Below are 12,525 nucleotides of genomic sequence, written 5' to 3'. Positions count from 1 at the left end.
TTTTTATTTTTTTTTTTATATATCTATCTATCTATCTATCAGTATATTTCTCTGTATGTATGTATGTATGTATGTATGTATGTATGTGTAATAACATGTATGTATGTATGTATGTATGTGTATGTATGTATATATGTCCTTACAAGAAAAGAATAAAAATAAAACACAAAATAAGTTTCAATATAAAACATTTTATTTGCGAATGTCTCCGTGAGGCAGCAATGACTAGTCAAACATGAGATAAATAAACACTCCAAATATAAACACAGAGACATAATAAATAATAAACAAGAATAATTAGAAAAGACCAGTTACATATTTTTGACATCTTGAAACATCCTAACGATTTACTGAAGAATAATAAACAAAAAAAAAAACATTACAAAAATAATAAGAAAAAAAATAAACAAAAAATAAGAAAATACAAAAAATATAAACCAAAAATAAGAAAATTAAACCCAAATAAAAGAAATAATTGTTTAACCTAAGGCCTAGAAACACACCAACACACGTATCAACAGACATAAACTGTACGAAGCATTGTTGAAATACAGAAATGGCTTTTTTATGTATTTATCAATATTAATACCACAAGAAATCTATACACGCGCCATACATATTTTGGAGAGAGAGACCAGACAGTGAATATACACCCATCTCATAACTGGTATAAGAATATGGCATTATTATTTTATGTATGACTAATAGAAATGGAGTATAACGGAGAAAAGATGTAATTTTTAGACTTATTTAAAGTTAAGATGAAATATATTGACTTAAGTTTACATAAATATTCAATGGATTTTATGATGGTGTCAGCCTGTAGTATAATGGTGTCAGCCTGTAGTATAATGGTGTCAGCCTGTAGTATAATGGTGTCAGTTTGTAGTATAATGTCAGCTTGTCGTATATTGTTGTCAGCTTACAATATAATGGTCTCAGCCAACAGTATAATGGTGTCAGCCTACAGTATAATGGTGTCAGCCTACAGTATAATGGTGTCAGCCTACAGTATAATGGTGTCAGCCTACAGTATAATGGTGTCAGCCTACAGTATAATGGTGTCAGCCTACAGTATAATGGTGTCAGCTCGTGGGATATAAACATTAACACAGTTGAATATAATGATTAAAATCGTATTAAAAATCTTATTAATTCTTATTTTGGTTGAAGAATATATTAAAAGTTCCCTAAAATAAGAGAACATCTGCCCTGTTGTCTTGGCTACAGTATGGAACACTGAATTAATTTAGTCATTATGCATGGCTAATTAAGTACAACAGTATATCAAATTAATGCTGACTTTAAGTATATAATTACCATCTATATTATCTTCATACTAATATTCATTTATTTATTTATTCATTTCTATATTTGATATTTGCTACAATTTTATATAGAAGAAAAATAATAAATTCGATTTTCATTGACAAGAGATTAAAGAAAATTACATCGTCTCTCCACTATGGCATTAGTATACAAAATAATAATAATAAAAAAAATATATAAATTGGATAAAAGTAAACGCTGAGAGCAAAGTAGCGGAGTATAACAGCATGGCGTGGCGGAGTTATACAATGGGAAAATGGACAAAAAATCATTGGCACAGCCGTCACTTAGTAATATGGGTGACTAAAATGTGGCTCCCGGGCTGTGCTGGTCTCTTTATAAAGTCTGGCTTTGTGGGGGGGAGAGGAGGCAGGAATAACTGGACGCTCATTGGTCGACGGATGAGATGTGGGAGGCTTATTGAATGTTATTGGTCGAGGGATGAGGAAAGGGAGGAGCTTATTGGATGTTAGGGATAGAGGAATGAGGAATGGGAGGAGCTTATTTGTTTCTCTCTACACCTAGAGACACTTGATTGGTGGCTATAAAGGTTAAGAGGACTAGCCAATGAGACAGAGGCACCTCCACTTTATTCTAATTGGAGGTTGTTCAGTAGTTAGCCAATGAGAAAGAGGTAGCACCAAATTAATCTATCCTGATTGGTAAGGGTTAAGATAAACAGCTCCACTTTAGTTTATCCTAATTGGTGGAGGGAAAAAAACTAGCCAATGGGAGAAGATTAGTTCTATTTTACTCTATTCTGATTGGTGAAGGTTCAGTAGCCAGCCAATGAGAGTCGCCGACACAGCCTCAGGGAACACAGAAGCACATCGCCACCAGTAAGCTTGACTAATCCTATCAAGCACCGAGGCCTCTACACACCCCCTGCGGCCTCAAGCTGCCTCGTGCTGTGAGCTGACGACACGGCAAGATACACACTTCATTTTTCCCGAGGGGTACTCAATCAAATGGGCCCCTGAGTCTTAGTAGGCCCCAGTCATAATAGGGCCCATTTTCTATAGGTCCTACTCATAGTAAGTCCCAATCCTAATAGGCCTAAGTCCTAATAGACTCTAGTTTCAATGGGCCTCAGTTTTAATAGGCTCCAGTACTAATAGGCCTCGGTGTTAATAGCTCCCACTCCTAATAGGTCCCAGTTCCAATTGACCCTAGCCTAACATACAGAACCCATTAGCACCGGAGTCTATTAAAACTGGTGTGTATTAGAATTTATCAAGACGGGCGTAATAGGACTGGGGCCCAAGCGTGGAGACAACTTACAGAACCACACTCTTAGTACAGGTTTATGTTATCAGTCTACCACACGACACACCAGACCTATCCCACAAGTTATTATTAGTGTTGTGAGCTTAAGACATGGCATAGAAAGACATACCAGCGTCAACAGAGGCTCCCACAACCTGACTTATGAATCACAGAAAAGTTCAAAATAATTCTAATGAGCTAAACATAAATTGTTCTTTTTTTTCTTATAAACTCATAGGAGGAATGTTTGTGTTATTATTATTATGAGTGTTGTGTCGTCAGCTCACAACACATCAGGGGTGGGATGTATGGCCCAAAAGTACTCTATTCATTAACACAGGAAGGAATTATCGGTGAAGTGAACCATATAAGACTGGCTCACAGAATATACAATTGTAAAAAAAAATAATAATAATCTAAAAATAATAATAAAAAAATCCTCACAGAAATACATTTTTTACAGAAGTCATAATCTCGAATATATATATACTGTATATATAATATGTATATAAAATAATGCTCACAGGATAATATTATAATTTCATGTCTTAGAGGAAATATTATAATCACTAAAACACAATATTTCTCAGAGAATGTTTTAAACCAAGGTAATGCACACCTGTTTGTAGTAATTATCTATTAATTAAAGATATTTCAAGTCACACTGGAATGTATAAACCATGAATAAGACATACTACTCATGGGAAGTATATTCATATGGCTATTATACACGACATGATGGGATATACCACAACATAGTATAATTAGCGAATATATATCAACTAATATATGAAATCTCAGTATACTGACGAATCCAGATTAATTCACATCTCAGATTAGAAAAAAACAAATATATGAAATAAATTTTTTTTGAATGGCCAGAAAATATAGCGAGGTGATATATATATACAGTAAACAAAATAAACTCCAAAGAAATTAGTTTTTTTTAAAGGCCCCAAAAATGTGAAATAGGGAAACTTGGATAATTTAACCAAATGACGTAAACCATAAAAAAAAGTCAAATTTTCTTTCCTTCCTCTCCACAACAGAATCATAACAAAAACAATAACAACAAAACTAACACAACAAAAACACAACTTAACAACTAAACAATGGTAGCGGGATAAGCAATGACATTTGGGGATCAGGAAATTGACAAAAAAAAACAAAAAAAAACACGACTTTTCTTCTTTTCCTTCACCTTTCTCCTTTACTATATAAGTCATCAACTGTTCATAATCTTGTCATAAAAGTTGAGAGAGAAAAGAACCCACATCATAGTAGTATATCCTTGACGACCTAAACTTACACCTTACTTAATGCTTCTGGCTATATACACATTGTACAGGGGGGAGGGATATATACACGAGAAGTATCTCCTAAAAAAAACAACAGAAAATGGAGATGCCTTGTTGACAGTCTCCTTCTCTTCTCTCTCTCTCTCTCTCTCCCTTAGTCACCGTCTCTCTTTCCCTGGTTTACTGTCTCTTTTTCCCTCGTTTACCGTCTCTCTCTTTCGTTTACCGCCTCTTTCCCTCACTTATCGCATCTCTTCCTCATTTACCGTCTCTTTCCCTCACTCGTCGTCTCTCCCTCACTCACCGGCTCTCTCCCTCACTCACCGGCTCTCCCTCACTCACCATCCTCCTCTCCATCACATACTACGGATGATGACAAGGGTGAGAGAAGTTTGACTCATTATTATTGTTCTTCTGTTCTGTTTTATCATTCCATCTTTGTCTTTTATGGAGATTTACTTTCTGCTAAACTGTCCACGTAAGGAAAGGTTAAGAGAGCCTATGTCTGCTATCACTGTGTCTAAATTCTGAGAGATATATCACTGTCTTCTAAAAGTGTTAAACTATTTTCAATATTTTGTTTTTTATAGAAGGAGCACAGAGTTTTATATTCAGGTTCTCTGTGTTTATTTTATGGTCGGACAACACAGGTATTTTTATAACCGATCTATAAAATGTTGACTTTTATTTTTTTTAAGGGTAACTCAAGTATTTATCTAGGATATGTAAATTTAACACAGAACATGACCAGAATTTCTTGATCATCGGGAATCAACTTTTTTTTTGTATTCTGTCATAAACAAAAGCTTCTCAGTCACTAAATATTACTTCTATATTTTTTCCTATCTGGTGAAGTATGTCAGTAAATATTCACTTCAGCCATAAAAGAGATTTATTAGAAAAATGGTCAGAAATCTATTGGTGTCTTAGGAATGTACACATGTTTTTCTATCCACTTGATCACTGAGGACTTCAAGTCACTCTCGAGGAGATGTTGCCTCAACCACTGTGGGACAATTAGGAAACCATTGTCAGAGTCGTCAGGGCATTTTTTTGTCTCCGTTTTAGCTCCAGTTTAATGTTTTCACGGGTGGCGGGTGTAGAGTACGTGGGTGACGGTGATGCCGACTGTCGACGAAGGTAGTTGTCTTCTACACGTACACACACCGACGAAGGTGCCTTCTACAGACAACGAATAAGATGCCTCTCATAGGTACAGACGCCGACGAAGGTGTCTACTGACGTCGTGGATGGTGTCTCCTATACGTACTCTGAGGGCACGGGTGGCAGGGGCTGGTCCTGCTTGTTGCTCTGGCCTACGTACACCCCGCGACGCTGGGGGCCTTGAAGCTGACGACTGGGCAGGGGCGGCAGTGGCCTGTGGGAGGCATCCTCCTCCCCCTCCTCCTCCTCCTCCAGGTTGTTGTTCATCACTTCTATAGGGACCCCAGAAGCGGTGACCCCGGGTACCCCACTACTGACCCCAATTGGTACACCTGGCGTCCCACTGGTGACCCCAGACACCCCGCTAGTGACCCCTGTTGGCACACCTGGAGTTGGAGCTATGACCCCAGTAGTGACCCCGGGAGGGACGCCCCCTGGACTGGGGGTGGAGGACACAGTCCCCCCTAACGTTTGGGTGGCATTTATGGCCGCTCGAGCCTCATTCGCGTTTTTTATGTTGGGTAACGTCTGCACCTGATTGGCTGTGTGTATGACGTTCATGTTGGGTTGAAGAGGCGGCAGGACAGTCTCGACGCCTCTGTTGTCGAGGGCGAGGTGTTGAGGGAGGAGCTCTAGGGCAAGGGGAAACAACTCGTGGTTGTGGAGGGGCGGGTGGTGGTGTCCCTGGCTCAAGGTGTGGCCGGCCTCCCGCAGGTGGGTGGCGGCGGGGGGGTTGTTGTGTCTGTCAGGGCCGGCCATTATGTTGTGGTGGTTCATCATGGTGACGCTGGACGAGATGTTTGACGGCATCAGAGACCGCTGGAGGTTCAGGTTGTTGCGCTCCTCGTTCTTCCTCTTCTTCTTCTTCTTCTTGTTATTGTGGGTGTCGGAGGATGACACGTCGGAGTAATACGCCGACGAAGGTGTCGACGTTGACCCCACAGAGCTCTCAGGCTGCTCCAGCCCCGCTTCGGACAGCACGTAACCCGCGTTCTCGTAGGTGCTCTCGCTGATGTACGCCCGTAGGCCTCCCGCCAGTGTTAACGGCCGGAGGGGGTCGGGAATCTCAGAATACGTATTGAGGGAGTAGGGGCGATAGGATACACCTCCACTGGCGCTCCCGGGCGTCGACGCCGTCGTAGAATTGAGCTCGGCGTAGACAGCGCTCTGTGCGTCAGCGTTGACGTAGGGCTCCTCCGTGTAGGAGTTCTCAGAGCCCTGGGAGGACGCTGGACGGAGAGGACGTTCTTGTGAGGAACCTCGACGCCAGAGTTTCATGCTCCAGCCCGTGTGGGTGGTACCGCCCGTCGCTGCCGCAGGAGCCTCCTCTCCGGTCTTTGTCGCTCCTCCGCCGGCGCTCACCCGTGTCGCCGTGCCGCCAGTACCCCCACCCGTGGCACTGGTGGCCGAGCCCTTCGTCCACGTCCCCCTCAGGAGCATAGGACACGTATCTGTGGGGAAACAACAAATGTATCAGCCTCAGGCTGTACCAGTGATGATGATGATGATGATGATGATGATGATACATAGTACTCATTGTGATTATTGTGGCAGTAAATGCAATAAAAATTGTAATACACACAAGGTATTCCTCTCTCTCTCTCTCTCTCTCTCTCTCTCTCTCTCTCTCTCTCTCTCTCTCTCTCTCTCTCTCTCTATTCATGTTAACACTCGAAATAACCTTACTCAACCTAACCTGTAACTTATAGACTAAAGCCTTTACTAAACCACGACACCACTACTGTATATAAAATTAACAACAAAATAAAAACCCTCAATAATAAACCACCTCTCGAGATAAACCAAATAGCTGTTAAAACGCTCAGGTTGTCTCGGGTTTAACACAAAAAATTAAACCTTCTGACCAAAACGTGGATGGACAATCAAGTCTTTTGTTGTGTTGTAAACCATTGACTATTTTATGACTGGACGCTGGAAGGTGTTGTGTGCAGGAGTCAGGGGGTCCAGGGGTGGGGGAAGGGGTCCAGGAGGAGAAGGGGGTCAACAAAAAATCCAAGGGTCGGGGGGGGTTAGAAGAGATTAAAAAGGGGTAAGGGGGAATTTTTGGGAACTAAGAGGGGGACAGATTCACGCCCTCGAACACAACACAACCCTGGGAGACACTGCAACACCCTGGGGAGACACCAACACCCTGGGAGACACCAACACCCTGGGGGAGACACTGCTTACAGGGGCACTGCACCCTAGGAAGGCATACCACCCTGGGGAAGCTGCTGGTGGTATGACGCCTCGCTGGACAATTAAGGGAGTGTGAGCTCTCCCTTTGGTACGTGGGTGAAGGAATGCGGTAGGAACAACAACAACAACAACAACAACAACAACAACAACAACATCATCAACAACAAAACCAATAACAACAGAAAAAGAAGAAAACAAAGTCCAAGAACAAAAGCAAGAAGAAGAAGAAGAAGAAGAAGAAGAAGAGAAGAAGAAGAAAAGAAAGAAGAGAGAGAGAGAGAGAGAGAGAGAGACTTGGTAGGCATCTATCTAACGTGATCAACTCAGCCCCCATTCCATTTACTGCAGGTTTGGGTTCCATATCACTCAGTTGGAAAATCCTCGATAAGCTCAAGAATTTCCTTTCACTCCCCGGCGGCCATAATCACGGGAGCATCAGTATAAAAGGAGTCCACAGGGTTATAAATGCATTCAGGCGGCCGTGTGTGTCCCTATAAGAGTGTTGGATCCTTCTGTGTACAAGGAGAGTCTGTCATCTATGTAATGTTATGAATACCTGTGTGTGTGTGTGTGTGTGTGTGTGTGAGGTGGTTGGGGATGGTTGATTTGGTGATATGGTAGTGATGGTATGGTAGTAAATATAGCAACAACACCACCATACCCACCATAACCATTATAACCCATTACCACTACCCCCATAACCTTCACTACAACCACTACCACCACCACTACCTAAACCACAACCACTACCACCACCACTACCTAAACCACAACCACTACCACTACCTAAACCACAACCACTACCACCACCACTACCTAAACCACAACCACTACCTAAACCACAACCACTACCTAAACCACAACCCCTACCTAAACCACAACCACTACCCCTACAACCACAACCACTATAAACCACAACCCTACACAAACCACTACCTAAACCCACAACCACTACCCCTAAGCCACAACTAAACCACTACCTAAACCACAACCACTGCACACCACACTACCTAAACCACAACCACTACCACCACCACTACACAAACCACAACCACTACCACCACTAACACCACCACCACCACATCATCACACAAGCACACCACCTCCATCACCACAATTACCACCACTACCACCACCATCTTACCACTATCACCACCATCACCAGAGACACAAGAGAACTTTACCATTTAGATCTAAGATACGTAACCTCTCTTCCTCCTCCCCCTCTCCCTCCTTCTCTGCCTCCCCTCCTCCTCTCTCCCTCCTTCTCTTCCCCCTCCTCTCTCTCTCCCCTCTCTCCCTCCCCTCCCTTTCTCCTTCTCCCCTCCTCCTTCCCCTATGCCTCCCTCCCCCTCCCTCCTCTTCCCCCTCCCCTCCTCCTCTTCCCTCTTCCCCCCTCCCCCCTCCTCCTCTTCCCCCTCCCCTCCTCCTCTTCCCCCCTCCCCCTCCCCCTTTCGCCGTCTTTAGAGAGTTGGAGAAACAAGGATCTCTCCCTCGATAAAGGTCATAGAGACACGACAAGAGACCATTTGTATGGAGAATTCTCACATATTTCTGGAGAATTTGCAGATTTTCTTGTGAGAATTGTTGTGGGGAGACGATAATGGAGATGTCGGGGAGTATGATATTGTTGGGGAGGTTAGGTGGCCCTTTAAAGGTGGGGAGATTGTGGTGGGGTGAGAGATTGTGAGGGAGAGGCTGTGAGGAGAGATTACGAGGGGAGATTATGGGGGAGATTAAAAGGGCGAGAGTATGAGTGGGGAGATTAATAAGGGGAGAATATGAAGGGGAGGGGAGATTATGAAGGGGAGATTAAGAGGGGAAGATCGTTTAAACCTCTTTATAATCTTATCTTTAATATTTTTCACAATTTCATTTTATTTTGGAAGAAATTTATTGATATTATTTTATTTTATTCAATTAACTAATACAATTTTTTACTTACTTTCGTTTTTGTCTGTTTTTTTTTCCTATTTTTATTAATTTTGTTCAGAAGTTTATGTTGGTTACTATTGATAATTTTCTTATTTCTATATTTATAACAATTATTAATATTTCTCTACCTCCTCTCTTTCCTCTCCACTCTTCCTCTTCTCTTTCCCCCTCCACCCCTCTCCTCGTCTCCCCCCTACCCCCACCTCCCTTCCTCCTCTCTCCCCTCCACCCTTCCTCCCCTCCACCACCATTTTTTCATTTGCAAGATATGAAAAAGAGAGACAGGCAATCCTCCCCCATCCACATATGCAAAACTTGTAACACATGAAATAAAGTTGTAACATAGGAACAAAATTGCAACATATAAATCATTACAACATATAATCCTTTGCAACATGAACAAATTAACAAAAAATAAATTAAAAATGAAAATACAACATATGAATATTTTTGCAACATTGATTTTTTGCAACAGAATGAAAATATTTGCAACAATAATTATTTTTTGCAATATATGAAAAAAAATATCTAGGTTATCTGCCCCCCCCCCCTCCCTTCACCTCCCTTTTAAAAAATTTACAGAAACACGAAAAACAAAGACTGGCCCAAAATTCCCTAATACATAAAAGATGTTATTAACTGAGTGAACGGAATATGGAAACGAAAAGAAGAAGAGATACAAAACTGGATGAAATAACAGGAATAGTAGAATAAAATAGATTGGTATATTCTTTTCTATTCTCTTCTATTCTCCCTATTATCCTCTATTCTCCTTATTATCCTCTATTCTCCCTTTCTCCTCTATTTTCCCTTTTGTCCTCTTTTCTCCCTTGTCTCCTTTCTTCTCTTCCCTCTCCCCTTTCTCTCCTCTCTCCTCCCCTTTCTACCTTATAGCCTCCCTTCTCCCTTGTCTCCTTTTTTCTTCCTTTTCCCCTCTCTTCTCCCCTTTCTCCCCTCTCCTCTCTTTTCTCCTCCCTTCTCCCTTTTCTCGTCTCTTCTCCATTTTTCTTCTCTTCTCCCTTCTCTCATCTCCTCTCCCTTCTCTTTTTTCCTTGAGATTTTTTTTAGTAGACAAGAGATGACTTATTCACATATGTTAAGAGATAGAATATTTTTGTCTCTTAATATCCATGTAATGATCAAGATCTTCAAATAACAAGTGAAAAAAAAACCCCATTCTTATCTCTTTTCACTAACGCTATTCATTGTCATTAATATACAGACGAGTATTGGAAGAGAAAGAGAATACTCCGCCCCCTTCACCATCATCACTGGGAATATTCAAACCGAGTGTCATAATATTCAAATAGCCATTGCCGAGTCATTTACCGTGAGCTATTAAAGAAGGAGCTAACAAAGGCATCTAGAGGGAGGTAACAAAGCCATCTTGGGAGCTGGCGTTATATTGAACCTGTCGCAGCTAAACAAAACTGACCAGGAGAGAGAAGAGACCCTTGTGGTACTCCGAGGAACCCCCACTAAATTTTATTGTCCTTTTTGTTCTGTGTAAGGATGATGATGATGGGGGTGGGGTAAGGGACGGCTGGCTAGACACAGGATTCTTCCTTCATCCTCCTTCTTATTCATCTTCCTTCTTCTTTATCCTCCTTCCCTCCTTCATCAGCCCCCCTCCCTAGCCCTCGCATGTGTGTAGAGGAGTGAGAGGGGAGGGACGGCTGGCTAGACACAAGAGTCTTCCTTCATCCTCCTTCCCTTCTCTATCCTCCTTCTTCACGCTTTCACTATCCTTCCCTCCTTCATCCACCCTCCCCCCCCTAGCTCTCTCATGTGTGTAGAGGGAGGTGAGAGAGACCAGCTTCAACTAGACACACGCGTCTTCCTTCATCCTCCTTCCCATCTCTATCCTCCTTCTTCACGCTTTCACTATCCTTCCCTCCTTCATCCACCTTCCCCTCTAGCTCTCTCATGTGTGTAGAGGAGTGAGGGGGGAGGGAGGATGTTGTTCAGTGTAAGGATGGTGGTGGTGAGAGACGGCTGCCTAGATGCAAGAATCCTCCAACCATAATCCTTCATCCTCCTCATCTTTCCTAACTGATGTGTGAGTACTGAGGGAGAGTGAGGGAGGGTGAGGAAGGGGAAGTGAAGGAACGGACGATGATGTTAAGGGATATGGTGAGTAGGGAGATGGAGAGGGTTGAGGAGGAAGATGAAAAAAATAAATAAATAAATAAATAAATAAATATATATATATATATATATATATATATATATATATATATATATATATATATATATATATATATATATATATATATATATATATATATATATATATATATATATATATATATATATATATATATATATATATATATATATATATATATATATATATATATATATATATATATGTAACAAAAATGGGTTGTTTTTGTCAATAGTGATTGGCACTGGGGGTCAGGACAATCTCACAGTGCCACATTGGTCCCATGTCAACCAGGACAGGTGCCAGGGTAAAGCTGGGAAATACTAGGATGTGTTTTTTTTCTCTCGTTTTGACGTCCATGTGTGTGTTTTGAATGATGGGGGCGGGGATGTGCTGGGCTGGGATGACAGAGTTGTGTTTGGCTATTTCTGCACTGGACGAGAGGGTGAGGTAGGCTACTGTGTGTACGTGTAGATGTGTGTATGTTAAAACACACACACACACACACTCCCTCCTCCTTACTGCTCCCACATGCCCTCCTTCGTCCTCCTCTCACCCCCCCCCTCCACATGCTCCTCCTTTCCTCCACACCTCTGACCGCCTCTCTCACAATCTCTTTCTCTTCCTTCCCATTCCTTACCCTCACTTCCTCCTCCCTCTCACCTTCCCTCCCTTCGTCCCTTCCCTCCTCCCCCACCTTCCTCCTTCCTCCTCCCCACCTTCCCTCCCTTCCCTCCCTTCCTCCTCCCTCACCTTCCTCCTCCTCCTCCTCTCCCTTCTCCTTCTCCCTTCCCTCCCTTCCCTCCTCCCCACCTTCCTCCTTCCCTCCCCCTCCTCCTCTCACCTTCCCTCCAACAGAGAGACTCCATCAGCCTTGACTGGAATATTAATTAACATATTTTTTCGCCCCACAATATTAATTAATGTATTTTTTTCAAGAGGGGTCATGGTGGCTGCCTCTTTGGGGTGGGGGAAGAGAGGGGAGAGGATGGAGGAAGGAAAAGGGATGAAGGGGGGAGGGGAAGAGGAGGTGGAGGAGGGGGTTGGGAGTGGAGCGAGGATGTTCAATATTATCGCCATTCCTGATATATCAAAAGTATTAATTATCGTTTTTTCTTCACATTTCAAAATATTAATAATGGAATGTTAAGTTCATATAATAATAAT

The 12,525-nt window shown here is 42.2% G+C and overlaps 1 protein-coding gene across 1 annotated transcript in view; it reads right to left on the bottom strand.

The window, feature by feature from the left end:
- Positions 1-4,886: 4,886 nt before the first annotated feature.
- Positions 4,887-12,525, bottom strand: part of LOC121877187 — a 9,971-nt gene continuing 2,332 nt past the window's right edge. The window contains exon 3 of the mRNA XM_042382799.1: positions 4,887-6,508. Within this exon, the coding sequence (XP_042238733.1) occupies positions 5,154-6,508 (1,355 nt within the window). The 3' untranslated portion in view covers positions 4,887-5,153. The remainder of the gene's footprint in view (positions 6,509-12,525) is intronic.

Source organism: Homarus americanus, unplaced genomic scaffold, assembly GCF_018991925.1.
Source record: "Homarus americanus isolate GMGI-L3 unplaced genomic scaffold, GMGI_Hamer_2.0 scaffold37713, whole genome shotgun sequence".
Lineage (NCBI taxonomy): Eukaryota > Metazoa > Arthropoda > Malacostraca > Decapoda > Nephropidae > Homarus > Homarus americanus.
The sequence above is the reverse complement of the archived record's forward strand: the minus strand, read 5'-3'. Positions and strand labels throughout refer to the sequence as shown.